This window comes from Eucyclogobius newberryi, unplaced genomic scaffold (genome assembly GCF_026437365.1).
Source record: "Eucyclogobius newberryi isolate DKJ021-1_F unplaced genomic scaffold, fEucNew1.0.hap1 SCAF_3, whole genome shotgun sequence".
Lineage (NCBI taxonomy): Eukaryota > Metazoa > Chordata > Actinopteri > Gobiiformes > Gobiidae > Eucyclogobius > Eucyclogobius newberryi.
Genome location: NW_027315945.1, coordinates 14,682,775 through 14,709,426, shown reverse-complemented (window position 1 = coordinate 14,709,426; position 26,652 = coordinate 14,682,775). Strand labels below are relative to the sequence as shown.

The 26,652-nt window shown below is 39.5% G+C and overlaps 5 protein-coding genes and 1 non-coding gene across 7 annotated transcripts; 2 read left to right on the top strand and 4 right to left on the bottom strand.

Annotated features, from left to right (window-relative positions):
• Window positions 1-299: 299 nt before the first annotated feature.
• On the bottom strand, window positions 300-4,021 carry ppp1r8b (protein phosphatase 1, regulatory subunit 8b). Its single transcript, XM_072461029.1, has 7 exons — window positions 3,919-4,021; window positions 3,462-3,522; window positions 2,087-2,240; window positions 1,723-1,940; window positions 1,135-1,279; window positions 971-1,035; window positions 300-796 (listed from the first exon to the last, which is right to left on the bottom strand). The coding sequence occupies exons 1-7, from the start codon at window positions 3,969-3,971 to the stop codon at window positions 449-451; spliced, it is 1,044 nt and encodes a 347-aa protein (XP_072317130.1). The 5' UTR covers window positions 3,972-4,021; the 3' UTR covers window positions 300-448.
• On the bottom strand, window positions 2,284-2,441 carry LOC140374700 (small Cajal body-specific RNA 1). The gene has a single exon (XR_011929104.1).
• Window positions 4,022-7,031: 3,010 nt separating the features above from the next.
• themis2 (thymocyte selection associated family member 2) lies at window positions 7,032-12,251 on the top strand. The gene is made up of 6 exons (XM_072461298.1): window positions 7,032-7,188; window positions 7,638-7,778; window positions 7,855-8,280; window positions 8,879-10,038; window positions 11,760-11,877; window positions 12,091-12,251. The coding sequence occupies exons 1-6, from the start codon at window positions 7,041-7,043 to the stop codon at window positions 12,195-12,197; spliced, it is 2,100 nt and encodes a 699-aa protein (XP_072317399.1). The 5' UTR covers window positions 7,032-7,040; the 3' UTR covers window positions 12,198-12,251.
• A 357-nt stretch (window positions 12,252-12,608) lies between these two features.
• rpa2 (replication protein A2) lies at window positions 12,609-17,125 on the bottom strand. The gene is made up of 8 exons (XM_072460452.1): window positions 17,045-17,125; window positions 16,807-16,908; window positions 16,612-16,725; window positions 16,195-16,269; window positions 15,985-16,101; window positions 15,041-15,157; window positions 14,563-14,657; window positions 12,609-12,856 (listed from the first exon to the last, which is right to left on the bottom strand). The coding sequence occupies exons 1-8, from the start codon at window positions 17,117-17,119 to the stop codon at window positions 12,769-12,771; spliced, it is 783 nt and encodes a 260-aa protein (XP_072316553.1). The 5' UTR covers window positions 17,120-17,125; the 3' UTR covers window positions 12,609-12,768.
• Window positions 17,126-17,807: 682 nt separating this feature from the next.
• smpdl3b (sphingomyelin phosphodiesterase acid like 3B) lies at window positions 17,808-19,989 on the top strand. Of its 2 annotated transcripts, none has more exons than XM_072460197.1 (8): window positions 17,808-18,040; window positions 18,119-18,332; window positions 18,416-18,513; window positions 18,585-18,728; window positions 18,787-18,956; window positions 19,025-19,205; window positions 19,271-19,404; window positions 19,490-19,989. In XM_072460197.1, the coding sequence occupies exons 1-8, from the start codon at window positions 17,980-17,982 to the stop codon at window positions 19,853-19,855; spliced, it is 1,368 nt and encodes a 455-aa protein (XP_072316298.1). In that variant the 5' UTR covers window positions 17,808-17,979; the 3' UTR covers window positions 19,856-19,989. The 2 variants fall into 2 exon arrangements, with proteins under 2 accessions (XP_072316298.1, XP_072316299.1); XM_072460198.1 differs by having other exon boundaries at window positions 17,953-18,040; window positions 18,123-18,332.
• Window positions 19,990-20,122: 133 nt separating this feature from the next.
• On the bottom strand, window positions 20,123-24,519 carry mecr (mitochondrial trans-2-enoyl-CoA reductase). The gene is made up of 9 exons (XM_072460200.1): window positions 24,234-24,519; window positions 21,844-22,073; window positions 21,613-21,756; window positions 21,143-21,245; window positions 20,926-21,028; window positions 20,754-20,827; window positions 20,617-20,677; window positions 20,446-20,518; window positions 20,123-20,377 (listed from the first exon to the last, which is right to left on the bottom strand). Exons 1-9 carry the CDS (start codon window positions 24,407-24,409, stop codon window positions 20,214-20,216), a joined length of 1,128 nt encoding a protein of 375 aa, XP_072316301.1. The 5' UTR covers window positions 24,410-24,519; the 3' UTR covers window positions 20,123-20,213.
• Window positions 24,520-26,652: the final 2,133 nt, after the last annotated feature.

Here is a 26,652-nt window from a genome sequence, read left to right as displayed (position 1 = left end):
CAAACCAATAAAAAAAACTGACAGACTTTTCAGTCTTACGTGGAATAGTAGAATTGAATATTCACCAATGTTTGTCAAATATATGTATAGTATTTTAGTGGCATTATCAAAATATTAAAAGAAGTGAAAGGGTCAACATATGTTCAGTAAAAAAATCAAAACATTATAAAAGTAACTCATTGACTCATTTTTGTTGTGTGTGTGCAAATAAGCACCACTAAAATGCTTACTGAATAATTAAGAATAATTACATAAACAGCCACAACAACATCCCAGTTATGATCTTACTTTGTAATGTAGTCCTCGTTTCTGCCAATTTATTGCATTTTTAGTAACGAGAATGAGTGTTAAAACCATAAAAACAAAACAATTTAAACAAACCATCTGCCAGACCATAGTCCCGGGTGGGCCTGCTGGAAACCTGTGAGTCAGCAGCCCCTCCACTTTGTTATATAAGTAGTGACGGAGTGGGTTTCTTGCCTGGCCAGGCCTCTTTGGCGTACTTCTTTTTGCGCGGCTCGTTGTGTGTCTCGGGAAGGTAGGGTGCAGTAACAGGGGTGGGGTTGAGTGTGACAGGGGGTTGTGGAGGCTCTGGGGCTAGATTGACTTCAGGTGCTGGGTTGGGGAAAGGAAGTCCTCCGTGCATGTGGCCACCCCCTGGAGCACCAGCAGGATTGTTTTCATGGCTGGTAGGAGGCAAGTCGCCATAAAGACCACCGGCATAACTGTAGCCATGCATGCGTTTAGAGGCAAGGTCATCAAGGCCTAGAGTGTTATGACCTTCCGATCTCCGTTTCTATGGAATAAATAATAATGAGTGTTAATTTCTAAGTAATAATTAATCAATCAGAGTTCTCTGAAAAACTTGATAAAAGTATTCTCTTTTTTAATAAAGGGTTTACAATTTTTTATACCTGCAGATTTATAAAAAATAGATGATCAATAATATCCATCTTTTCTTAAAATTTACCTTAACTGGCACTACAGCCGTTTGTACCATATTTCTGAAGCGTCCTACCGAAGGATCAATATCCTCTGTGGGAAGTGAAAAAAAAAAATAAAAAAAACATTTTAAGGATGGAAACATTGGTTAATGTGATTGTTTTGTGAATTCAATCTAAATACTGTACATACCTGGGTTAATAATAGAATCCTCATCACAAAATGTGACCCTTGAGCTTTTTCGTTTTCTCTTAGGCCTCTGAATCTCCAGGTTGCCTTCTTCTATAGTAAGTAAAGAAATGCGCTTGTTGTGGGCTGTGTTGAACTCTGTCAAATTCTAAACAAAAGTAAGCACACACACAAAAAAATATTACCACAGTAAAAGAGCATTACATTTCAGGTAGATATTACAAGGATGGTCTACATGTAGTTTTAGACACACTGACTTTGCTCAAGTGTTTGTAACACATTTGTTTACGGGTGTTTTCACACACCTTGGTATGGTCAGTGGAATGGCACATTTACTTCCCTGTTGGTACAGTCCTTGTTCATGCACACCACTCAATATCCACCCAGTGCACAGTACCACACCATGAGCCACTCTAAATGCTCAGAGAGCGACCCAATGAGTGCTCAAGAGTGCAGCAGCTGTGTTCGCACCGGCCCAAGCGCACCGCTCTGAGATCGACTGCTCCTTTACGTAGATTTAATAGGACGCAATGTCCTATTAAATCTAGAAGACCTAGCTCTGAACCTTTAAATATGATATAACATAGTTACCTCCAGCTCGGTCTCTTCCTCTGGGAGTCCCAAAAGCCCTTTCAGTTCCTCATCGTCCCCTGTTTTGAGGTCCCCGGTGCCGGGAGCCCCCTGGGTTTGGGGCTTCTCTCTGATGGTGTAAGTTCTTGTTGAGGCCCCAAAAGATATTGTTGAGTCTATAGGAACTTGCTGTGGCTTGTGAGCCTCTAAACGAATGTGTCCAAGAAATGTACCATGAGCTGAAATGTAAAAACACAACGGACACATTAACATCATATGGACATTAATATATATACATTTATGACAACATTATTATCTTTATGATTGACTTTTAATACTCTTGTTATGTATACATAGAAAACGTATCATAGAATTGTGTACTTACTACTATTCAGGTCTATCAAAAAGACCCTTTTCAGATGTTTGTGGTAGACCAAAGCAGAATGCACACGTGAACAGGACTGGTGATCAATAGTGAAGTCACACCAGTCTGGGTTCCTTCCAAACAGGTAGTATTTCTTCTCATCTATAATGAGTTTCTGCAAAAAGACAGAGCTTTAGATTCTACACTTAAAGTAAAATATATGTGCCTCTGAGTAATAACCTTACAGTGTTGTCTTTCACTGAAAAGCTTAAATCTCATGGCTGATATTTATTCTTGCACCGTTCAAACCCAAGCAGCCATTGAAAAATCCCTGTTTGTGAGGGATATTGGGCTGTCAGGCAAGTATCAAGTGCTTTTTCCAAAATGCTTTGAATTACATTTTCTATATAGTTTATGGGGACTTGTTCAAGATGATGTGGCTCTGAACAATAACAAAAGAAAACAGCCCTTTGAAAGCAATTAGTATTATAGACTTATTACTGGGGAAATTATACAATTGCATTGTGGCTGCTGCAATATTTTCTTAAAATTCAGTATATTAGATCTGCTGTTGATGTTGGGAGTAGGCCTGTCACAATAACAAATTCTAATCTGAAGTACAATATACTGCTCAATACATTTAAAGTGATAAAACCATACTGTGAAACTACTTAATGCCACTGGCACAATAACCCTATTACCCAGTAAACCCTTTTCTAAATGAGCAATATTGTTAAAAAGCTGATATATATGAATATGACGACCCTCTACAAATTAGGAACGAGATATGTTGGTTACTGTGGCACCTGTTAGTCAAAGGTTTCCAATCCAAGAACTAACCAGCCCCTGTATTGCTTAACTTCTAAGAGAAGGTTTGATTTCAAAAACACTAATGAGTTGATCTGTTAAAAATAGTGAATAAAAGCAGAAATATTTCACTGTTGTTTAGTGACATTGCTCTCCATAACATAATTCATATTCATGGTAAACATAACTTTAGGAAGCTAAAACCAGAAGAACGTATATTAGCTCAACTTTTCCTCCCCATTTTGCTGCGGCAAGTAAAAGACGACAGTTCCAATTGTAGCTTTGAATTGTTTTTGTTAATGGCCTGTAAACTGTATCTACATTGATAGTTTTCAGAGCATAGTCCTGGTATTAAGTATTCATGATCACTCACAATAATTGGAACATCACAACATCCTTACTACTACCGATCAAATATTCTTGTATGCCAAAATATTAATAAACAGTTCCCTAGTAGCCCAAATTATGATTCCATGTTGAAATAGCAGTTTATTGTGACAGGCCTGGCTGGGGTATTATGGAGGATATGATCATCATTTCCAGCAGCGGTCATATTCCATAAATAAAACCCAGCGAAAGCCTTGGATACCTCTACTAATTTGTCTCCCTTCATCACGTCTAGATGAAGTCCTGTTGGTGGCTTTCCTGCCCTGAAAGCAAAGAGATACAATTCGAGTTAGGGCAGTTTCCTGACGTAGAAAGTAAGAGAATAGAAAATCCCCCCACTTAAACCGATACAATGGCTGCTATCAACACCCCAACACAAAATCACATACTTCGTCATGCACATCAGATGTAAACACACAAAATAACTAAGCAGAAGTGTTGTTGTGCATTTAGTCTTGTAAAGATCTTGCAGGATCTGTGGCAGGAGCGTGTGCATGTAGGCTACGTAATGAACGTGGAGGATGCAGCGATGCTAACGCAAAGAGCACCCGTGAGGTGCCCGTTTGCTGTAATCAACCATGGAAGTGCAGGCAGTCATTTTTTGTTTGGTAATGTTTTCAATGCAAACTTTGGGAACTCTTGCGGGTGGATTTTCTTACCATGATGGACAATCAAAGGGAGGAGCGCTCTCTATACTTGTTTTAGTCGCCATCTTACTTCATGTTCTCGGTGCCGAAATGCATTGCGGGTAATCGCCAAAACCTTTGGTTAAGGAATTAACCCCAGTTCTCTGAAACATGACTGAGGTATCTCAGACCGGGATCTCAGAATCAGAATCAGAATCAGAATCAGAATCAGAATCAGAATAGGGGTTTATTGCCATTTGTCGATAAACAACATTTACAGACATAGGAACTTGTCCTGGTGATTCGGTGCAACACAAACAACAAAACATTGAACAATGAATACTGAACGGCATGATATGTACATAATAAAATATAAAGTAGGAAAGTTATGTAGGAAATGGTGGTATGTACATAATAAAATCTAAAGTTAAGTTGTGCAATAGGAAGTGACAGTGAGTGCAGTGAGTGCAAGGTGCTTAGGTAGTGTTCATGAGTTCAACGGCAGAGTGAAAGAAACTGTTCTTGTGACGGGAGGTTCTGGTCCGAAGGGAGGTTCTGGTCCGAATGGACCTTAGCCTCCTGCCTGAGAGGAGTGGCTCAAATAGTCTGTGTCCAGGATCACTGTTGAAAGAGAACTTGGGGGAAAAAATTGGGAAATGTAGTTGGGGATATACGTTTTTATTTTCGTATTTAATATTTAGGAAGTACGGAGTATATGTATGGAGTATAAGGTTCCTTAATAAACAAAATAAATAATGTGGATACGATATTACATGAATATCAAAATACAGCAAATCACAATTTCAATCTGCAGTTGTCACATTTTCATCATATTTATAAATCAAATTTGAACTGTAATGTTTAATTGACTATTTTATTTGTATTATTTTTCTTATAAAACATTCCTGCACCCACATGACTAAATTAGAAGCCATTACGGCAGGGAAGAAACTGCAGTAATGAATGGCAACGAGCCTCAAATTTAGCTTTGAGAGTTTATCTTTGTCATTAAATTAAGATGTAAAGCACATTACATATTACAAACTAATCAGATTAAACATAAGCAACTCTGATCTGAAACAGTGTGCTTACAAAGAGTTTATATTGTGTACATTGTGCCTGATTTACTTTACACTTTCTAATATAATCAAAAAGTTATTGTGAATCCCTTAACATATTACGTTGACTGATATTGTTAATTCAAATTATGTGATCTTGATAAACTAATGAAAACACCTAACCTGACTCGAAATAATGTCAGAGGCTATAATACACTCATGTCAATAAACAAAAAAAATTGGTTTAACATTAGTTTGTGATTTTATTGAATAGTTTGTGCAAACGGTTTTTAAAAAGCATTTACGATTTTTTATCTTAAAATGCTCTATCTTTCTTCTGTGCAATAATTTGTACATCCTGGTGTGCAAAAATAATCCACTCCAATAAACTTAATCATTGCGTGCAACACAGTTTGTATCAATGCAAATTTTGCAAAATTTTGTAATTGTATTGTAGATATCCATTCTCCCCCAACAAGCATAATATAAAAGCAGCTTTTTGTAACAAAGTGAGATGAGAGCGTGCTGTCTGCAGCTAATAATAACGTATTTTATTTCTTGTCAAACAGGAAGAGGGGAAAGCAGCGCTCTGATTGGCTGTACTTGGATGGACCACCCCATCTTCACTGTCCCATCTGAACAAGCTGTTTAAAGCACTTGAAAATGAATGCATGTGCATTGTGAGAGCTAGGGGACGAGTTGGATTCGAAATCCTACTTCCACCTTTTGCAGTTTGAAAATCAGGTACCCCAGCTTTATTAGTATTTTATTTTTTCTTTTGCATATTCAGCTTATTCGTGGGTTTCAGCTTCCCATTATATGCAAAATATTTTGAGGACTTTTTTGTTTAAATTGTTAATTGTTATGGCAACGATCCTAACGTGTCATCATTCTTAAACCCATGAATAGAGTACTGTAGGTGAAGTGGCTGTGACTGTATTCTTGTCCCACTTCAGTAACATAGGAGTGTACTGTTTTTTTTCCTAATATGATTTCAATTACAGAGAAGTGCCACAGAGAGTTGAGTGGAGTCCGTCAGGCTGTATTTAATTTGACTGCACTAAGACCAAAGAATGACTAGATAAGCCACCCACAGGCTTGGGTCTACCGGGATACAAAAGGGTTTTATTTACATAGGTTAAATAATGACACATATTTAGAGTATTATCTTTGCAACTCTTTAAAAACTCGGGAAGACGCAACCTAAGTGGTTTAGTTCAGACCCACTGTGATAATTACCCAGCCAGACTTAACCCTAACCCTAACCCTAACCCTAACCCTAACCCTAACCCTAACCCTAACCCTAACCCCCTAACCCTAACCCTAACCCTAACCCTAACCTAACCCTAACCCTAACCCTAACCCTAACCCTAACCCTAACCCAACCCTAACCCTAACCCTAACCCTAACCCTAACCCTAACCCTAACCCTAACCCTAACCCTAACCCTAACCCTAACCCTAACCCTAACCCTAACCCTAGCATCTGACACAGTGGCTATAGCTCCTGGGTGTGCTATGGGTCATTGTCACTGTAGTCATTTTGGTAGTTGAATAATTTTGTTTGTATTAGGCTACTTTTTTGGTGGGCCGCTCTGTGTATCACTGGGGGTGGCCACTAGCACAATATCCTCTAGCCCACTTACCAAAGTGGTGGGTGCTGTGAATAGGTAGGCAAATAGTATGTATTGTGGCTTTGACATTGGGGAACCATCTCTACAGGTGTTTGTGGAGTGGAAAGTGTTGTAGGTTTTGCAGCTACTTGAGAAGTGGTACTTATGTAACTGTGTGGCTGCTGACATTATTTTTCCACAATATAGATTTATTAAAAAATGTGAGTACAAAATATTTACGTTTCAATACAGTCTACGTGATACATTAACAGAAACAGAGAGCCTATTCTTTTCATGTGTAATATGTGCGTAATGTTTTTGTATTTCCTATATGGAAATATACAGTCAGAGCTTACGCAGTCTACTCTCTCTCTAAATTCTCACGTGGGCCATTTATGCAGATAAAGTGCAAACTGCTTCTGTGACTTCCTCATGGTGTTGTGGTTTTGGCAGAACCCCGGTTATACTGTGATTGTCGTTTTTTGCATGCCTTCATTTTTGTCTCGTCTACAGCACCTTCACGCAGCAGCTGTGATGGCAGACATAACGTTGCCACTTCAGGCATATTGTGCATCTTTGGATGAGAGCAGTTTGCCCAAAATAGTACAGGTTTGCTCTGGTGTCTACTTCCAAGGTGAGTTACATTATTATCTTTTAGTACTGCATAAGAATGTTGGCGCTATATTGAGGATTGAGAGCCTACTTACGTTTCCTCAATGATTAGCTACAAAATGTTCTTCTCTTCTTTGGATTTCTATTGAATTACTGCCAGGCTGCAAAGCATTGCTGATTCATTATTTATTCAGTTTTGCGAGACAAACAAAAACAGTTAACATAATTTTACTTACTATCGGCTAATGTGAAAGGGTATTTTTGTCACTATACATTTACTAGCTTTAAATAACTTATTCTGACTGATGACAAAAACGTGGATAGGCTAATATGTTTTTACTATATGTTCAACAGTTGCTATGGTAGTGGCAAGGTATGGGTATAATGTTTTTGCTTTGTCCTGGCAACACTGAGTTTCATTTTTACTTCACAAAATTATCCTTCCAAACTTCCTTATTTTTTCTCATGTAGGTTCAGTATATGAAATGTCTGGGAGTGAAGTGTGCTTTTCAACGGGGGATCTCATTAAGGTCATTGCCATAGAGCTTCAGTCAGTTAGTTGTGAGGACGTGAGCAACAATGACAAGTTTGAGCTACCTATTCACCACACAGGTTGGTATACATTATTATAATATCACTACACTTGCATGGTTTTGAATTGCTTATAGCTCATGCATTCTTTTCTTAGGTTTATTCAAGGTTGTCCCAGAGCAATTGCCATATAGCACCGTGGAAGAGATACTGAAGCTGAGGCCTCTAGATTTGGAGTCCAGTCTTCCATTCACATTCACCAGCCGTACCAAAATTACAATTGACAACTTCACATTGAGTCCGGGGAAAGAATTAACTGTGAGGTGCATCAAGCGCTTGGAGGATGGGAAGGAATATGTCCGCTGCTTCATTCCAGGACAACAAGACACTTCAGCGGAGGTGTGCATCCCTCTCTCCACCAAAGGGGAGTTCTATGAGTGTGAAAGCGAGGAGTGCTTTACTTTAACTGAAATTATGACTTCTTCCTGTCTACGGAGCCGGAGGTTTCGCTTTGCAAACACAACCAAGCTGCAGCAGCCACTTCTGTTTAGTCCAGTGTACCAAGTCCACGCCATCATGAACTGTAAGCAACCACTTCAAGCACTTTTATTTGTTAAACCTGGCCATGTGGGGTTTAATACTAGGACTCCCAGAATTCTGAAAGTACTAGAATTTAAATTCAAACCACGTGAATTCTGTGGGAAGTAACTGCCATGGAATGTTTTTTGGAAAATTGTTACACACAAAAGCGCTGTATAAATAGTGACCATTTACCAATCAGTCGGGCAGAGGATCCAATATTTTCAACCTCAGAAGGGTGGTACAATGCTCTACCACTGAGCCACTGCCTCCCAAATGTGTTTGTTTAATGGATGACCTTGAAATAGTTCGAAGTTGCAAGATAGCTGCCAAAATTATTGCTATTATAACCACTTAATATCTTTTTCATGTTTAAATAATTTGTATTATCATGTAGGCAGAGTTATATGTTGTTATTATTATTATACATTTAGATATTCTCACATTCCTATTTGTTGGCAGAAAGTGTTCCAATATAAATCTGCAACTTTATCTTATGTGTACGAATGCGAAATTCTGTCATAGTATAAAGGAAGTAACTTGTATGAGTAATTACACGCTGGTGCCTTCTGCTAATTTTGCTACTTTCCTTTTCCCAACAGTGAGACAGAATGTGTTGAAGTTTCCATCCACCTTAGAGGTTGATGTTGTGGACATCACAGATATTTGCACAGCTGATTTTGTGACCCCCTTCAGTCTGACTGAGATACTCTCCCAGCCTGATGAGAACTTCCCGGCTGTACTGGAAATAATAGAAGGCCCTGGTAGCTGTGCCATGTTCAAGTGCAACTGGCTATCTGGACTTAAGCAACATAACAAAGTCATTTTCCATAAGAAGGGTTCCACTGCTTTGGTTCTGCTATCTAACATCAAGAGCAGGAAGACGCAGCAGTACTTCTTGGTGTCACAACAATACGGTGGGCGATTCAAAAGAAGACCACGGGAGTTTAGCTCTGTGTATGAGCTATATGCTGCTTCGGTAAATGCATCAGGGTTGAAGGTCAGTGTGACAAGGAACTGTGAGGAAGTTGAGGAAGAGGGTGTTCCTACTTTGAGTGTGGGGGAACAGCTTGAGATAGTGCGTTGTGAACGAATGGAGCTGCCAAAAGCAAAGGATGACAAAGAAAAGCAAACAATTGAGGCACTTCTATGCTATCGACAAGCTGATGAAGATGATGATGAGGAAGAGGAAGGAGTCAAAAGAGAGGAGATGTATTTGCCAATGTATATGCAGGGTCATTTTGTGGAAGTGCTGGCTGATAACAAAAAGTACAAATTGAAAGATTTGGGGAAGGAGTTTAGCCTACCACTGGATGTCAAAGTGGTGACAAAAGATTCTACACTTGAAAATGACCCACTAGCTACAGCTAATCTGAGAATTGAGGCAGCTATGGTAGAGCCCGTAATCCAGGCGAGTTTTCCAAGTTCACCCGATCAATGTTTTGATATTCCATCCAAATGGCTTTCAATGACCGTATATTTTACCAAAGAGTGTCTGCCATGGCCAAGAGATCAACCCCCAAAGTGCCATGTAGAAACAGTGACAGAGGTTACGAACATATTTCTTTATGAATTTCGTAAACAAGCCACTGCGGATGTAGCCCCACCACCTCGTCCACCAAAGAGAGATATGTCATCTTCAAAATCCATCAAAAAGTCCAAGAAGAAATCTAAAAGCAAAGCAGAAAGAACCGTCCCATTTAAAGAGTTCAACGACTTGACTTTAAATTGCAAAAGGAGACCACCAGCACCCCCAACTCCAGTAAGTATTGAGATACCAAGAATTGTTGGCACACAAAAGAGTTTTTGTGTGCCAAAAGTAAATGCTTAAATGCACATGAATGAATGAATGAATGAATAATGTCATTAATTAGATGGGAGTGTCTACAGAGTAAACTCACGGCCTAATTAGACAAGGCAAAGCATGAAACATGTAAAGCTTAAATAAAAACTATTCAATTAATTAGATATTTGAAAGTCTAATTAATTAAATAGACATTGCACAAGATGGTTATCATGGTGTTAGTGCAACCATGAAAAGAATCTGTCATCCATGCTGTGTGTAATGTCTTTGTCTTTACAAATCCAAATAATACGCCACTGGTTCAGTTCAACCAAAACCTTGTTCTACATGTTCAACAGTTGTGCATAAATCTATTGGTTTCATGAGGCATATCATAAAAGTCCAGTGAAGAGCAGCATTACCCAGCCTGGCGCTTCAGGTTCCATTGGTGACTCGACTCACGGTTCGCAGAGACTGCACATCAGTGTTTATCCATCCAGTCAGACTTACACTGTCATCAATTGATCCATGTTACAGAGGTTTATTGTTCGTGTGTTTTGGTTTCTCAATGGTCCATGAACGGCAGGAAACATTCAATGTAAAATTAGATACCAAATCTTACTCAATTACGAGTACATGCTCAAAAATACGATCACAATAGTACAATTATTCCCCAAAAATCTTTTCAATTACAGTAACGTGAGTATTTGTAATTAGTTACATTCCACCCCGATTATTATTTATGTTATTATTACACAATTGTCTCAAGTCATCCTTCACAATTTGATAAGTCGTTATTATTTTCTCCTTTAAGCTTGCTTTATAAAAAAATTTGGCCCATAAATTAATATAATTAATAACCTATTAATAATGATAATGATAATGATCATCATCATCATCATCATATTAAAATAATATACCGGTAATAAAATATCACCCTCATTCAACTTTGTAGTTCCTTTGGTGAATGCTTTGTACCCAGGACTTAAAATGTAAAACATAAGCATAGAAGTTAATAATAATAATAGCATTATTTGCAAGCAGCAATGATCGACTCTTGCCCGCGCCACGCTGCCAACCCTGCAACGCAAGAGGAGCCAATCTGGATATCTATTCTCCTTTGCTTTGTCCTGGACACACCGTTCGGAGGCACAAAACTTACTGATAAAACGCTGGATGCCCTGCGAGCCGCACGAAGCTGCAGGTGAGCAGTAGGTGCATCCTATGATTGATACGTGGCAGGACTAATCGGCAGTCCACGCCACAAGGAAATGAGACTCAGATTTGGGCCAAAAAAACGTCCATTACACCTTTAAGTCCCGCCCTCTGAGTTTGACAAGTGAGTCTGACAGATTATTTTAATGGGTGCACCAACACCATGAAATCATGAATAAAGTAAATTGATCTTTTTTATTGTTAAGGTTGAAATGTTTTATTAAATTATTTATTGCCACATTTAATTAATTAACTGACCATATTGTGCATAAAATTAAGTAATTGTACATTTAATTTGTTAATTGCACATTGCATTTATTTATTGTGTAATTGTAATCAATATATGGAATTAATTATGCATTTAAGCATTAAAATTTGGCACACAAAATCCTCCACACAACTACTATATGTTTCCCCTTTTCTTTTCACCACAGAAGTCAACCAAAACTTAGACTTAATACTACTAACGTTCTCTAACCTTGCAGGAAGCTATAGAAGTTGAGGGTCCCCCAGTTGTCCCACGCAAACCCTCGACAACTGTAACGACGGCGGGGAAAGCACAGCCAAATACCTACGTTCAAGTGCGAGATTCTATTAAAAAAGGTAAACGTTACATTTGATCATATGCTGCACTTAGTACGAGCACATCCTTATAGGGTTGGAAAGGAAGTTATAATAAGTATTGACATCATGCGCAGTTATTACACAACGGATAATAAGCGACCAAGTTCAGAGTAATCTAAATTAAACAGCATTTCCTCTGCAGTACATAGAAATTACATCAAATTACATTTCCCCATATTCTTTCTTCCTTAGTGCCATTGAACACAGCAGCCGACATGGACAGTGACCATGACTATGAACCCGTGGAAGTGTTTGTTGAAGTTGTAAAGAAAGCGCAAGAAAATGTTTCGTTCTACTAGAAGTTATTGACCGGACTAAGGTTTTCAAGTGACATTGCGCATGTAATTTGCTTTTTGGGGGCACACATTTTAAATGCAGTGTCAACCTTCACATCTACAAGACGTTATTTACGTGGCAATAGGTAGGAAAACCATTTTAAAATGTGGGGTTACTAGCTTTTTTCTGTACTAATAAAAAGTATGTTTGATACAGGTAGAGATGTATAGTTATGTAAAATTCTGCAAGCAAAAATTGTATAAATTAATAAAACGTTCTATAAATGGGAGGAAGTGACATGTACTTTGAAACAAATGTATTCTCAATAAAAAAAAATACTACGAATAAAACACGTTTGTAAATTTTCTTTGACAAATGTTTATTTAATAGACAAGATTAACACAAGTTCTCACATATTTAAACATAACATTGCTCTTGAACACAATGTATTGGAAAGTCAAATTAACAGTAAATGCTTCACGCTTGTGGTCACCATAAAATAGCAGAAGCAGCCATTAATACAGGATGTGTGGAGCCCCAGAGTCCACATTAAGTCTTTTAGTTCAAGTGAACACAGGCACGGTTTAAAACAGTCTATTCGTCATTGTCTGTTGATTTATAGTGGTCTTCATCAATGGTGGAAAAAATGTGGCCCTCGTTGCTCATGAATTCCAGCGCTTGTCTGTGGAACACAAAAAGATCAATAAATACATATTATGTAGTTCTGCTTTAGGTTGCACTTTGCAAGCTGCAGCATTTATTTGTAGCAAAACATAAGCCGTTGCTACCGCACATCTAATACAGCACATTTGAAACCTTTTGCCAAAAAAAACAGACTGTTGCTTTCAGTGGTCACCATTACAGTGAACCCTCTCTATAACGCGGTTCACTTTTCACGGTCTCGCTGTTTTGCGGATTTTCATCATGCATTGTGTTTTGCATTCTGATTGGCTAAACAGTCTCTCCCCGTCTTCTCTACCTGTGTGTTAATAACGTTATGGATTAATATGTACACGTACGTAAAACCGCTTGCCAAATTGAAGTTTGAGAGGCCGGTGAGAGCGCGCGTGAGCTGCGGGTGAGAGCGGCGCCGCTCGTGAGAGGCCGGTGAGAGCGCGCGTGAGCTGCGGGAGAGGCCGGTGAGAGCGCGCGTGAGCTGCGGGAGAGGCGGGTGAGAGCGGCGCCGCTCGTGAGAGGCCGGTGAGAGCGCGCGTGAGCTGCGGGAGAGGCCGGTGAGAGCGCGCGTGAGCTGCGGGAGAGGCCGGTGAGAGCGCGCGTGAGCTGCGGGAGAGGCGGGTGAGAGCGGCGCCGCTCGTGAGAGGCCGGTGAGAGCGCGCGTGAGCGGCCGGTGAGAGCGCGCGTGAGCTGCGGGAGAGGCCGGTGAGAGCGCGCGTGAGCTGCGGGAGAGGCCGGTGAGAGCGCGCGTGAGCTGCGGGAGAGGCGGGTGAGAGCGGCGCCGCTCGTGAGAGGCCGGTGAGAGCGCGCGTGAGCGGCCGGTGAGAGCGCGCGTGAGCTGCGGGAGAGGCCGGTGAGAGCGCGCGTGAGCTGCGGGAGAGGCGGGTGAGAGCGGCGCCGCTCGTAAGAAGGCCGGTGAGAGCGCGCGTGAGCTGCGGGAGAGGCGGGTGAGAGCGCGCGTGAGCTGCGGGAGAGGCGGGTGAGAGCGGCGCCGCTCGTGAGAGGCCGGTGAGAGCGCGCGTGAGCTGCGGGAGAGGCCGGTGAGAGCGCGCGTGAGCTGCGGGAGAGGCCGGTGAGAGCGCGCGTGAGCTGCGGGTGAGAGCGGCGCCGCTCGTGAGAGGCCGGTGAGAGCGGCGCCGCTCGTGAGAGGCCGGTGAGAGCGCGCGTGAGCTGCGGGTGAGAGCGGCGCCGCTCGTGAGAGGCCGGTGAGAGCGCGCGTGAGCGGCGCCGCTCGTGAGAGGCCGGTGAGAGCGCGCGTGAGCTGCGGGTGAGAGCGGCGCCGCTCGTGAGAGGCCGGTGAGAGCGCGCGTGAGCTGCGGGAGAGGCGGGTGAGAGCGGCGCCGCTCGTGAGAGGCCGGTGAGAGCGCGCGTGAGCTGCGGGTGAGAGCGGCGCCGCTCGTGAGAGGCCGGTGAGAGCGCGCGTGAGCTGCGGGAGAGGCGGGTGAGAGCGGCGCCGCTCGTGAGAGGCCGGTGAGAGCGCGCGTGAGCTGCGGGTGAGAGCGGCGCCGCTCGTGAGAGGCCGGTGAGAGCGCGCGTGTGAGCTTCAATGTTTTATGGAGTATTTCATTTTATAATAACTGTAAAAAATTAAAGGTTTCTACTTCGCGGATTTCGCCTATTGCGGGTTCGTTTTGGAACGTAACCCCAGCGATAAACAAGGGTTCACTGTATTGCAAAGTACCAGTGGCATGTAATGGAATAAATCTTACATACTTAATAATGTTGATGCTCATGCCGCTGAGTCGCTGTTTTATGTCTTGAATGCTGATGCCCTCTTGATCTGGGCAGCTTCTTATCAAACTCAAGACCTGTGGGGGAAAAAAAAGTTGTGGTTTATGTATTCATAGAAACAGGATGTATTATACACAATGTTGTGAACAGTAAATTCCCCCCTTTTTGTTCATTTGCACATATACATTTGTACATACAACTCTACACAGAATACATGCCACTGGGATGTAAGTAACATCAGAAAATATAACTTCAGAGATTTATTAAACGGTATAATTCAAAAGGCATTATATAAGTTATCTTTAAGTATATTTATTACTGTGCATTGTAAAATAAGTAAGATAAGATATTCCTTTATTGTCCACACATGGGGAAACAAAAATGATTTCACCAATTTGGCTTTGAGCAAGTCTTAAGCATCTTTCAATCAATCACCGTGTTAAAACATTTCATTGCTCACCTGATTCTGACTTGCACTTAACCCATTGTTTACCATGTGGTTTGCTTCTGCACCCATTCCTCCCATGTTCGTTCTCGACATGGGTGTCATGCTGCTAGTCATTCCCCCAGCACTGGTCTGAGAGAGAAACATTAAATAAAAAAGGTTCCGCGTTTCAGTTTCTAAACGAACAGCATTTCCTCTGCAGTACACCAATATAAAGTCATAAACTGTGCTATCTAGAGATATATATATATATATATATATATATATATATATATATATATATATATATATATATATATATATATATATATATATATATATATATATATATATATAGATATAGATATAGATATAGATATAGATATAGATATAGATATAGATATATATATAGATATAGATATAGATATAGCTATATAGAGATAGATATATATATATATATATAGAGAGATAGATATATATCTCTATATATCTATATCTATTTCTATCTCCATCTCGAGACAGAGATAGAGATATATATATATCCGATCGAGCTCAAAAGAACACTTTGTATATAAAGACATTGAAATTGAATACATATTTTAAAATAAATTGATATTCTTTATGGTCTCCGCGTAACACGCCCTCAAAAAAGGCTTAATTTTCAGTGTTTAAGAACATGTCACGCCTAATGGAATTGATCTACGGAACTCATATTTCACTCACTAATGCCTTTGTATGGTCTGATTGGAAATAAATACCCATGTAACAAATTTACTCTATTGTGTGAAAAACTATTGTCCACATGGGGAAATTTAATTGTTGCAACGCAGGTAGATACAGAGGAAAAGGACAGATAACTTGTAGGAAAAAAAACACTCTTAATAGAAGAACTCTTATAAACAAAAACTCATATATATTTGGTGTCTGTTAATGTTACAATATGACATTGGGGATAAAAATAACATTAAAAATGGTCTGACCGTGGATTGAGGTTTGCAGAGCGCCATGTGAGCATGGACCACCTCCAGCATGTGTGAAGTGATCTCATTCATGTCCTCCAGGGGCCGGACACTGAACGCTACAACAGATCTATGGTTCTGAAACCAAAAACACATTCCATAGATTACTTTCAACTGAGAGGAACTATATCCGTGTTGTCAGTGACGGTGAGTAAGATTGAATATGCAAACCTGGAATGACCGCAGATTTCCAGAGACTTTGACGTATGTGCCTGGTGGCAGAACTGTACTGTCCACACCAGGATCCTATAAGAACAAAGGTTAATTTAAAAAATAGTGCTGTCAATTGATAGAAAATGTAATCGCACTTTTGAAATATGATAAATCGCAATTAATAGCATTGTGTATGATCATGAAAATCTGAATTTTTTATTCTTTTAAGACATCTTGTTTTAAAAGGTCTTTTCATTCATATAACGTTGTCAAAATATGACAACTTTTTAAAAATCGACTAGTCGTGCTTAGTCAATCAATTGAGGCAGCCCTATTCTTGGTGCATGGTAAAATATTGTTTGAATATTGAGAATGCAAATAAATATAGAAATATTTTTTACATTTTTTTTTTACATCATCCAGTACAGTACTGACCTCTGTATCCACCCACTGCTTCACGTCCATGGGGGCACCGGTCATATCGTCCACTTTATACTGGATGTTAGTCATGGACTTATCTGTGCTTCTAATGATGCCCACAATAGTAACCTACAAATGAGACGATAACATATTACTTATTTTACAATCGACTACCAATTGCTTATGAAAAAAAAAAAAAAATTGACAAACCTGTGCTACTTCCACATCCCCAACTTTGAAGGCTTCATCAGCTTGAGAGGCGGACATCAACTGAGAGACAGTGCACGGGATGATCTGTGTGGCACGAGTCCTCTGTACAACAAAACAAATGGCACCGTGTTGTTATAATGGTTACTTTTCCTTAAACACTAATCACAGTAAGGCAGGTATGTCAGCAAAACACATTTGCATGAACTCAGTGTAGACGAAGTGACTTATAACTACTAACCCCTTTCTTCTCTCCTCCCTGGGACATGGAAGGTGATGCAAAGCCCCCTGGAGACTGCGTGTAGCCCCCAGCCATGGTACTGTCTGTAACACATGCACAACAAACTTACTGTAAAACACTGTTAATTCAAGTTTTGAATCACGGTAGCACACATGTGATTGTGAGCTAACGTTAGCACCAGTCAATGAATTCAACCCCATAGATGTTGTCTTTAAAATACACATGCGTGGACAGTCACTCACCCTGGTTCCACATCATGCTGATTATTTAACAAAAAGTGTGACTCGCGATACAAATCTTTGAAAGCCTACTCAACAGTTTTACTGGGAAACAACAACAAGCAAACGTTCAGTCTGAAGTAAGTCCGCGCGCCAAACTCAACAAACTGCGCGTGCGCTGTAGCGAAGTCCCGCGTAACTTTCACATGAGTGTTTTCCCTGTTCATGGAGTGGTCAGGCCGCGCCTAGAGTGATATGTCTAGAACGTGTTTCATAAAAATAACAAACGATGTTTTAGTATTGAAACAAAACAAAGTCACACAATTATTCGTCTGTCGCAGTGACATCTCATGTGCAAATATGTGTATCATGGTTGAGCCCTGCAGACAAACTTCTGGGCTCTATTATTGTTACGTTTGCAGCATTTTAGGTCTGTCGGAAATGCGCAATGACGTGTAAATATGAGTGTAAAGATTAAAACCACTATTATAATATTAAGCGTAAATATAAAAGAGAAAATATCACATAGGAAAGTTCCAAATAATATTTAAAACAATTCCTAGTTTCATGGATTTTGGAAGTAGCATTCAAAATAGCATTTACAATTCACAATTTGCATGTTTTATTAGAGTGCGTGTCACACGGTATCTTATGTCACAGTAATATAACACTATTTCTTTCAGGCATGAACTTGTAACGGTCTCACGTTCTTCAGGCATGTCAGTTTTGAAGTTCCTCACAGTCCTCGGACTGTTTGGGGTTAGTTTTGGATTTTCAGGTAAGTAAAATATTGAATATTTCTCTACATTTTGAGAGTGGGTCAGAGTTTTAATGTGCATAATTGCCCATGGCATAGGAAGATTTTGGCACATCACAGACCTGCACTGGGACCCAACATATGATCTGAGCAACAATCCTGACCAAGTTTGTGCGTCCAGTGGTAACCGACCAGCCAGCAATGCAGGGACATTTGGAGACTATGTTTGTGACTCGCCGTGGAACCTAATCGAGTCTTGTTTATCTGCTATGAAAGCTATTTCACCAGACCCAGACTTTATTGTGTGGACCGGGTATTTCAGTCTTCTTTTAACTTTTGATCTCAGTTTATTTAAAACCTGAATTAACATTTCATTATTTTTTACAATTTGTTCAGAGATGACACACCTCATGTGCCTAATGAACAACTGGGTGAAGAGGCCGTCCTTGGTATTATCAACAACCTCACCTACGTCATAAAGAAACTTTTTCCAAGTAAATGTCAACATCCATCAAAAATATATTTTTCTTACTTTGTGTAAGTACATTATGTATGCCTTGCATAGATACCAAGGTTTACTCGGCTTTAGGCAACCATGACTTTCACCCCAAAAGTCAACTCCCTGCTGCCCCCCACAATATCTATAACACTACCACGGAAATGTGGAAGGGCTGGTTGCATCTGGAGTCCCAAGAAACCTTTAGACATGGTAATGTTTGTTTTAAAAGAGAGATATTCTGCTATCTAAAATATATTTTCTAACACAGGTGGATTCTACACAGAGGAGCTTCTCAATCGGACTGGCTACAGGATGATTGTGCTCAACACTAATCTATATTATGACCAGAATAAGGTGACCGCGGGCATGGAAGACCCAGCTGGTCAATTTACCTGGGCTGACAACATTTTAACAGAAGCAGCAAAGAGCAAGGAGAAGGTAGTGCATCCCTTTGTTTGTGTCTCATATTATATTCAAACAATTGAAATAATTTTCATTATATATAGGTGTACATTATTGGCCATGTCCCACCAGGATTTTTTGAAAAGAAAAGGAGTACGCCATGGTTCACTGCCAAGTTCAATGAGAAATATTTGAAACTGATTCAAAAACACCATGCTGTCATTCTCGGACAGTTTTTTGGACATCATCACACTGACAGTTTCAGAATGATATACAACACAGATGGTAATATTAAAATAATCATTAAATGTTTTCTACTATTGAACAGGTGTGTTTAAACTCTGTTACAGGTTCTCCCGCGAGTACAATATTCCTCACTCCAGGTGTCACACCATGGAAAACAACACTTCCTGGAGTGACTGACGGAGCCAACAACCCAGGGATACGCCTCTTTGAATATGACACACAAACACTGCTGGTTAAAGTGAGCACATATGTAAACTATTATGTCAAAGGCACTCATACAGCAGCATTAAACAAACCATAACTGTTTCTGTATTGTGTCATAGGACATGGTGACCTATTATTTGAACCTGACTTTTGCAAATGAAGCCCAAGAACGCTGGGAAAAGGAGTACCGCCTTACAGAAAGTTTTAGAGTACCAGACGCCTCTCCAATTTCCATGCACACGGTCCTGGAACGCATTGCCAATGACAACTGCCATCTTCAGAAGTATTACGAGTATAACTCAGTGAGCTATGACCTAACTGAGTGTAACAAAGACTGTCGTATAGACCACGTTTGTGCAGCCAGAGAGGTGGACTTCAGCCGCTATGAACACTGTCTGGAAAAGGAAGGAGCAGTATTTACATGTGGGGGACTTCTACCTTTTCTATCAGTAATTCTAAGCCTGGTATTGACCAAATATGTTTAATCATGTATTTTTGTGTTTTTTGCACTTGTAAAAAGTACAATATGTATGAAGCCTTAAGGGTTTTACCTAAAACTTGGTAAATGCATCTGATGCTTAAAGTGGGAAACGCAAACAAATATTGCTCTCTTTTAGAATTATTTCATATAATCATTTTTTTAGATAAAGCTTTTATCTAGGTTGTAAAACAATTACTATAATAAATTGCTATGTAAAAACATTTTAATGACTGCTGGTAAAAGGAGGAACTCTTTGCACATTATTGGAGCCTGCAATCAAATATAAAATATTTATTGAGAATATCTAGACCAGCATTATAGCATTAGGTAATACGTTTAAGAAGCAATAATTGACAGACATATCACATTATTAGGACGTTTTTAGCAGAAGTGAATGGCTGCATAGCAGCATGTAGAGCTTTGTGGTATTCCTCAAAATGCACCTTGTTGCAAACCGGAGCTGTCAGCTTCTTTTGCTTGATAAGGGAACACAAATCATCCAACATGTCTCTGAAAGCACAGCCATCTACAACAAATATGTAAAAGGTAATGTTTATGTTACCCATAGTAATTTAAGATATTCAGTTTACTTGCCATATAGCTGATTCCTCTTCCACTGTGTGACCCAAAATCCTCTAACCTTCAGATCCTTGAAAATGAGAGCACTCTAAAAACAAATATTAGGCTGATTATATTGGCACATCTGAAAATAATAATTGCTAAAAAATGTAATGATAATATATTTTTAAATGTGGTTTTGCATACCACAGGAACTGTAACTGGCTGTTTGGCCATTCCTCCATACGTTACCATGGACCCTCCTGCCCTGGGGTTTGCATTAACACAACATTAGCCTTACATATACATAAGAAAAAGACAATAAGGGTTTGCTGCAATCTTACTGTAGATGCCGAAGCAATTCTGTTGCACTCTTGCCACCAACACCATTAAGAGCAAGTTTTGGCCTTAGACAAGTCTGTAAAAGGTGTGTATGCCATTATGATGATCATATAATAATAAATCATTAAATCATAAATCAAATTAATCAGTAACATTGTTTATAAACTCACACACTTTGAAAAACTCCTTCATTTCTGGCTTTCTCAGTACCTCTTCTTTGATCACATGAGTAGCTCCAATAGCCTTCAGCCTATCACTGAGCTGAGTGAACTCTGGCCTTTTTAAGAGCGCACAAGGAGGACTTTTAGTACAGTCATAAATTCATGTGGACTTAACAAGCTTGTAATGGTACTTATGATACATGATGTAAAGAAAACCAGTGTAACTTTACCTATCTCGGATTACATTAACAGTTCTAATTCCTCGAGCAGCAGCAATCTGTATTACAGCCTGTCCAACTCCACTGTTGGCGGCATTTTGTATAACTGTATCTCCTAAGAGAATGAGAGATTTTTTTTTTAAAGTTAGGGCAAAGGACTATATTAACATTGGCAGTTAACTGGCAATGCCATTTGCTCCTCTAAACAACAACAAAGAAACCAAGCAAAATGAAAATTGTTATATTTTTGGTGTATGCCACAGACAATCGTAATTTATTTAAATTTAAATTGTCTGTGGCACACACCAAATATCTAACAATTTTCATTCTTACAGTTCAACACATTTTTTGTATTCTAATCCATCTAATCGTGTATATAAATGTACACAGTTTCTACATGATACACTTTTCAATAAAGAATGACAGAGGTAACATCAAACAAGTATGCATTGCTTCCTTAAATAACTCTAGAGCATGCATACCAGCCGTGAGGTCTTCAAAATCAGCAAGCATCCTGTATGCAGTGCATGGGTTTACTCCCAAAGTGGCAGCAGCCAACAGGGGAATGTCATTAGGTAGTGAGATGAGATCATCCTCAGAAAACACTGCAGCTGTTCTCCAAGTACCTGGACACACAGTCGCACAGTCACACATCCAATACGATCAACTTTTGTGATCCTCCCATTTAAGTGAGCGCACTATACATATTTTACCTAAACCTGCGTCTTTTGGGATAACCCAGTCACCAGGCTTTAATGACTTGACCTGGTGGCCCACCTCAGTGACCTCGCCGACCCCTTCATTTCCTCCGGTCGCTGGCAGGTCGGGAAGGATAGCATAGGTGCCTTGGATCATGTTGATATCAGAAGGATTGACAGGAGCAGCAAGCATCTTAACTAGGACTTCACTGGCACCGATGGGTCCAAGTTCAACATTCACCAAGCTGTAAAAAGTTTCTGGGTGTCAAAAATGGCATCACAAGTTACATACAAAACATAATAATAATATACTTTGATTTTAATAATAATGTGCTTTTCGGAGTAGTTTTCAGCTGGGGTGGAAAAGCGGTGATTACATAGACTCAGAGTTGATCTTTCAATATAATTCAAATCAAAGCAAGTCATTGGGTAGATTACATTGGCCTTCATTGTCCCCCATGGAGATTGTTGTGTTTTTGCTGGAGGAGTTGACCTATTCTGCATGTTTTGGGTTAATGGGGAAACTGGAATGCGAACTTCTTGTTGTGAGGTCAATCCAAGGCTTTTATTCTGGACATTGTTACTCTGCTCCTGTCTACACCAACAAATTGTAGACAGGACCAGAAACCTGCTCTGATTACTCAGATTTTTATTCCAGCTATATTTATCAGCCTGTGGCTTAATTCAGCTTTAAACTGTTTAATTAATCTGATTTTGTCTACACAATGTACTAAAAATGACACTAAAATTGTGTAAAAAGTAAGTTTTTTCATGCACACTTAAAACAATTATTTTAAGTAATACTTGTAATGTGGTCTATTTTTAACAAGGTCAGACATCAGACAGGCGAGTAAGTAGATATGTTGACAATATTAAAAGATTTGCACAATTGAGTTTTTAGAGGTCTATCCTTAAAAAATGCATTCTTTTTAGTTATAACATAAAGATAAGATTAAAATGGCATGTCTGTGGAGTCGATCACTGACAAACAATGATTCAGTTCAACATTGATGGCTCATAAGTTGAGGTCTTTCAATCACAGTGACTCTACCTTAGTTATACAAGCCCCTGGCCTCCATCTGCAATGTAACCTACACCACCACAGGACATCCAGCTCAATGTTAATGTCACCCCACTTGAGTATTGTATGTGTATGTACTGCGTAAGTAATGTGTAAGTGCTGTGTATGTACTGCGTAAGTAATGTGTAAGTGCTGTGTATGTACTGCGTAAGTAATGTGTAAGTGCTGTGTAAGTACCCCGTATGTAAAGTGTAAGTGCTGTGTAAGTGCCCCGTATGTAAAGTGTAAGTGCTGTGTAAGTGCCCCGTATGTAAAGTGTAAGTGCTGTGTAAGTGCTGTGTATGCACTGCGTATGTAATGTGTAAGTGCTGTGTATGTACTGCGTAAGTAATGTGTAAGTGCTGTGTATGTACTGCGTAAGTAATGTGTAAGTGCTGTGTATGTACTGCGTATGTAATGTGTAAGTGCTGTGTATGTACTGCGTATGTAATGTGTAAGTGCTGTGTAAGTACCCCGTATGTAAAGTGTAAGTGCTGTGTAAGTACCCCGTATGTAAAGTGTAAGTGCTGTGTAAGTGCCCCGTATGTAAAGTGTAAGTGCTGTGTAAGTGCTGTGTATGCACTGCGTATGTAATGTGTAAGTGCTGTGTATGTACTGCGTAAGTAATGTGTAAGTGCTGTGTATGTACTGCGTAAGTAATGTGTAAGTGCTGTGTATGTACTGCGTATGTAATGTGTAAGTGCTGTGTATGTACTGCGTATGTAATGTGTAAGTGCTGTGTATGTACTGCGTATGTAATGTGTAAGTGCTGTGTATGTACTGCGTATGTAATGTGTAAGTGCTGTGTATGTACTGCGTATGTAATGTGTAAGTGCTGTGTATGTACTGCGTATGTAATGTGTAAGTGCTGTGTATGTACTGCGTATGTAATGTGTAAGTGCTGTGTATGCACTGCGTATGTAATGTGTAAGTGCTGTGTATGTACTGCGTATGTAATGTGTAAGTGCTGTGTATGTACTGCGTATGTAATGTGTAAGTGCTGTGTATGTACTGCGTATGTAATGTGTAAGTGCTGTGTATGTACTGCGTATGTAATGTGTAAGTGCTGTGTATGTACTGCGTATGTAATGTGTAAGTGCTGTGTATGTACTGCGTATGTAATGTGTAAGTGCTGTGTATGCACTGCGTATGTAATGTGTAAGTGCTGTGTATGTACTGCGTATGTAATGTGTAAGTGCTGTGTAAGTGCTGTGTATGTACTGCGTAAGTAATGTGTAAGTGATGTGTATGTACTGCGTAAGTAATGAGTAAGTGCTGTGTATGTACTGCGTAAGTAATGTGTAAGTAATGTGTAAGTAATGTGCTGCATTGTGGACATCCTTACTGGAGCACTTGAGGAGGATCTCCGTGCTTGTTGTAGCGGAGCGCCTGTGTTGATGAGTGACAGAAATGAGCCGCGTTAGCGTTACTTTGGACACTTGAACGGTGAAACGCTGCAGCGAGGTGCCCTGGAAGTGTCCTCTGCCTTCTGAAACACACGGAATAAAGTCGCAACAACATCACGGAGAATTACCGTCTTACACTCGCAAATGTGATCAAAACCAAGTGTTTCAGTAGTTTTTTTGGAAGAGCTTGTTAGCATTTTCGCTACGAGGCGGCCATGATGGATTTGACGCTCAGTAGAAATAAACAGCGCCCCCTACTGGACATTTAGAGTACTGGACAGACTATGTTGTAAATATTATTATTATTGAGATTTGACTTTGAAATTTCCCCATGTGTGGACAATAAAGGAATAGCTTATCTTATCTAATATCTTGCCCAGTTTCCCCAAGTTTAATAATGTTTGTGAAGTATAAGTACTTTCTGGTTGGACATGGGCACGTATTCTTTGTGCATAAATTGTCCCTGCATTTTAGTTGGAAGTTTATGTATTCATGACAGAGGAATCCTTTGTAGAACATGTCCTGTAATTTCAAATGTTACATTTTCAACTTTTCTTCACAAACTGCCACTTTACTGTAAAACTATGAAGAACATATATAATTTTAAAAATGCTTTAAGTTTGAATCTGTAAAACTAAATTATTACACAAATTAAGATATGAAATCGTCATATTTATTAGGAAATGAAGTAGATTTTTACATAGGTATCTGGAAACCTAACTCAGTAATATTTTGAAACGCATACATGCTGTTATTGACTACAGTAAACAATATTTGCCTGAGATCAACCGAACTGCAGTTTTATGGCAATACACATTTGATACATTCAGTAAGATATGCACATTTCCTGATAAAGCCATAAGCAATAATGGCTGATAGAAATTATACAACATAAAGCAAGTCAACCCAACATACACGCCATTTTACTGTGCTTTATAAGTTACCCTGAGTGAATTGTCTAAGAAATCCCAGACGATGAAAATATATTTAACCCTTCTAACACCCAACAGTAAATCAATGGGACTGGAAAACACAAAGAGATAACTGAATTATTACTGAACATTGTTAACTTGCAGATGCATATGCCGTGCCCCTTTAAAATGAACAGACTCTTTTCTGCATTTGCATTTTCTGACATTGTTTTTGTCAAAAACATTGATAGTCCGAAACACAATATCAGCATGTGTTTAAACAAGACAATCCCTGATTCATACCATAAACCCCAATCCCTTAACATTTCACTACATCCCCATCTACTACAATTACAGGAACAAACACGTTAAAAAGGGAACATTTTTCATATCATATCATGGCATGACAAAAGAAGAATAGAATTAAGAGTGTCATCATAGCATAAGCCTGTATATCTCCATAGAACCTGTTACACGTAAACAAAGGATTATGCCAACTTCACATCATACGGATTAGAATCTTTTGAACTGCACTCCCAGACTGCTTCCGAGCCTATCTGCGTTTTCCCTGAGTTTTCAGATTGGCATTTCCTGAGATGAGCCTGAGAGTGCAGAAATGTTGCTATGAAAACCCCCAAAATATATATAAAATATAAAACATAATTAAAACATTTAACTGCATATAAAAAACTAATAATCAATCTTACACATGATTAGTGCAGTCTAACTTTGCATTGGTTTTGGCATAGATATGACGCTAAATAATGCAAAAGACACCTCTGAAAGGTCTAAAGGTGGAAAAAAATGATTAAAAAAATACACAGAAAAAAGAAAAAAAGTTGACAATTGTTGTTTTTTAAATATGCCGTGTTGCGTTACACTACGCTATAATTGTTAGCATAAATATAGTGAGTGATGCGTCTAAAGCACTTTAAGTTCAACATAGAAATGGGTGTTGAAATATGTTGCCAGATATACTGAGGCTTAAAATCTGTAATGAAATGTAATTTGGATGAAAATAAATAAGTAGCATGATATTTAAAAAATAAATTTTACATATATATTAGTGGGATGTCTGCTCAGCTTCTCCTGTAAAATGGGAGTAAATAGCTGAATATCTAGTTAGTTCTACATGCTCCTCCGTGTAGGGTTGGTGTTCCTGCTCAATGGCCTTAGGCCATAGGGAGGTGCTGTCTTAAATAGCTACCTAGAAATAGATCGAACCTTGAAAAAACATAACACCAGCCATCCCACTGGTAACATCTTATTGGACTCCGCTCAATTTTTTCAAGTATCGAGAAGAGAGCTTGTTAGACCTTTCGGTATCCAAGCCCATGTCAAGTATTTTGTTGAGGCAGAGTATAGTATAACAGAGTTAAATCAACATTGAACCAAATCCGCACTGTGGTCCTTAGCAGCAGTGTTTGACACAGAGAGCATAAACTAG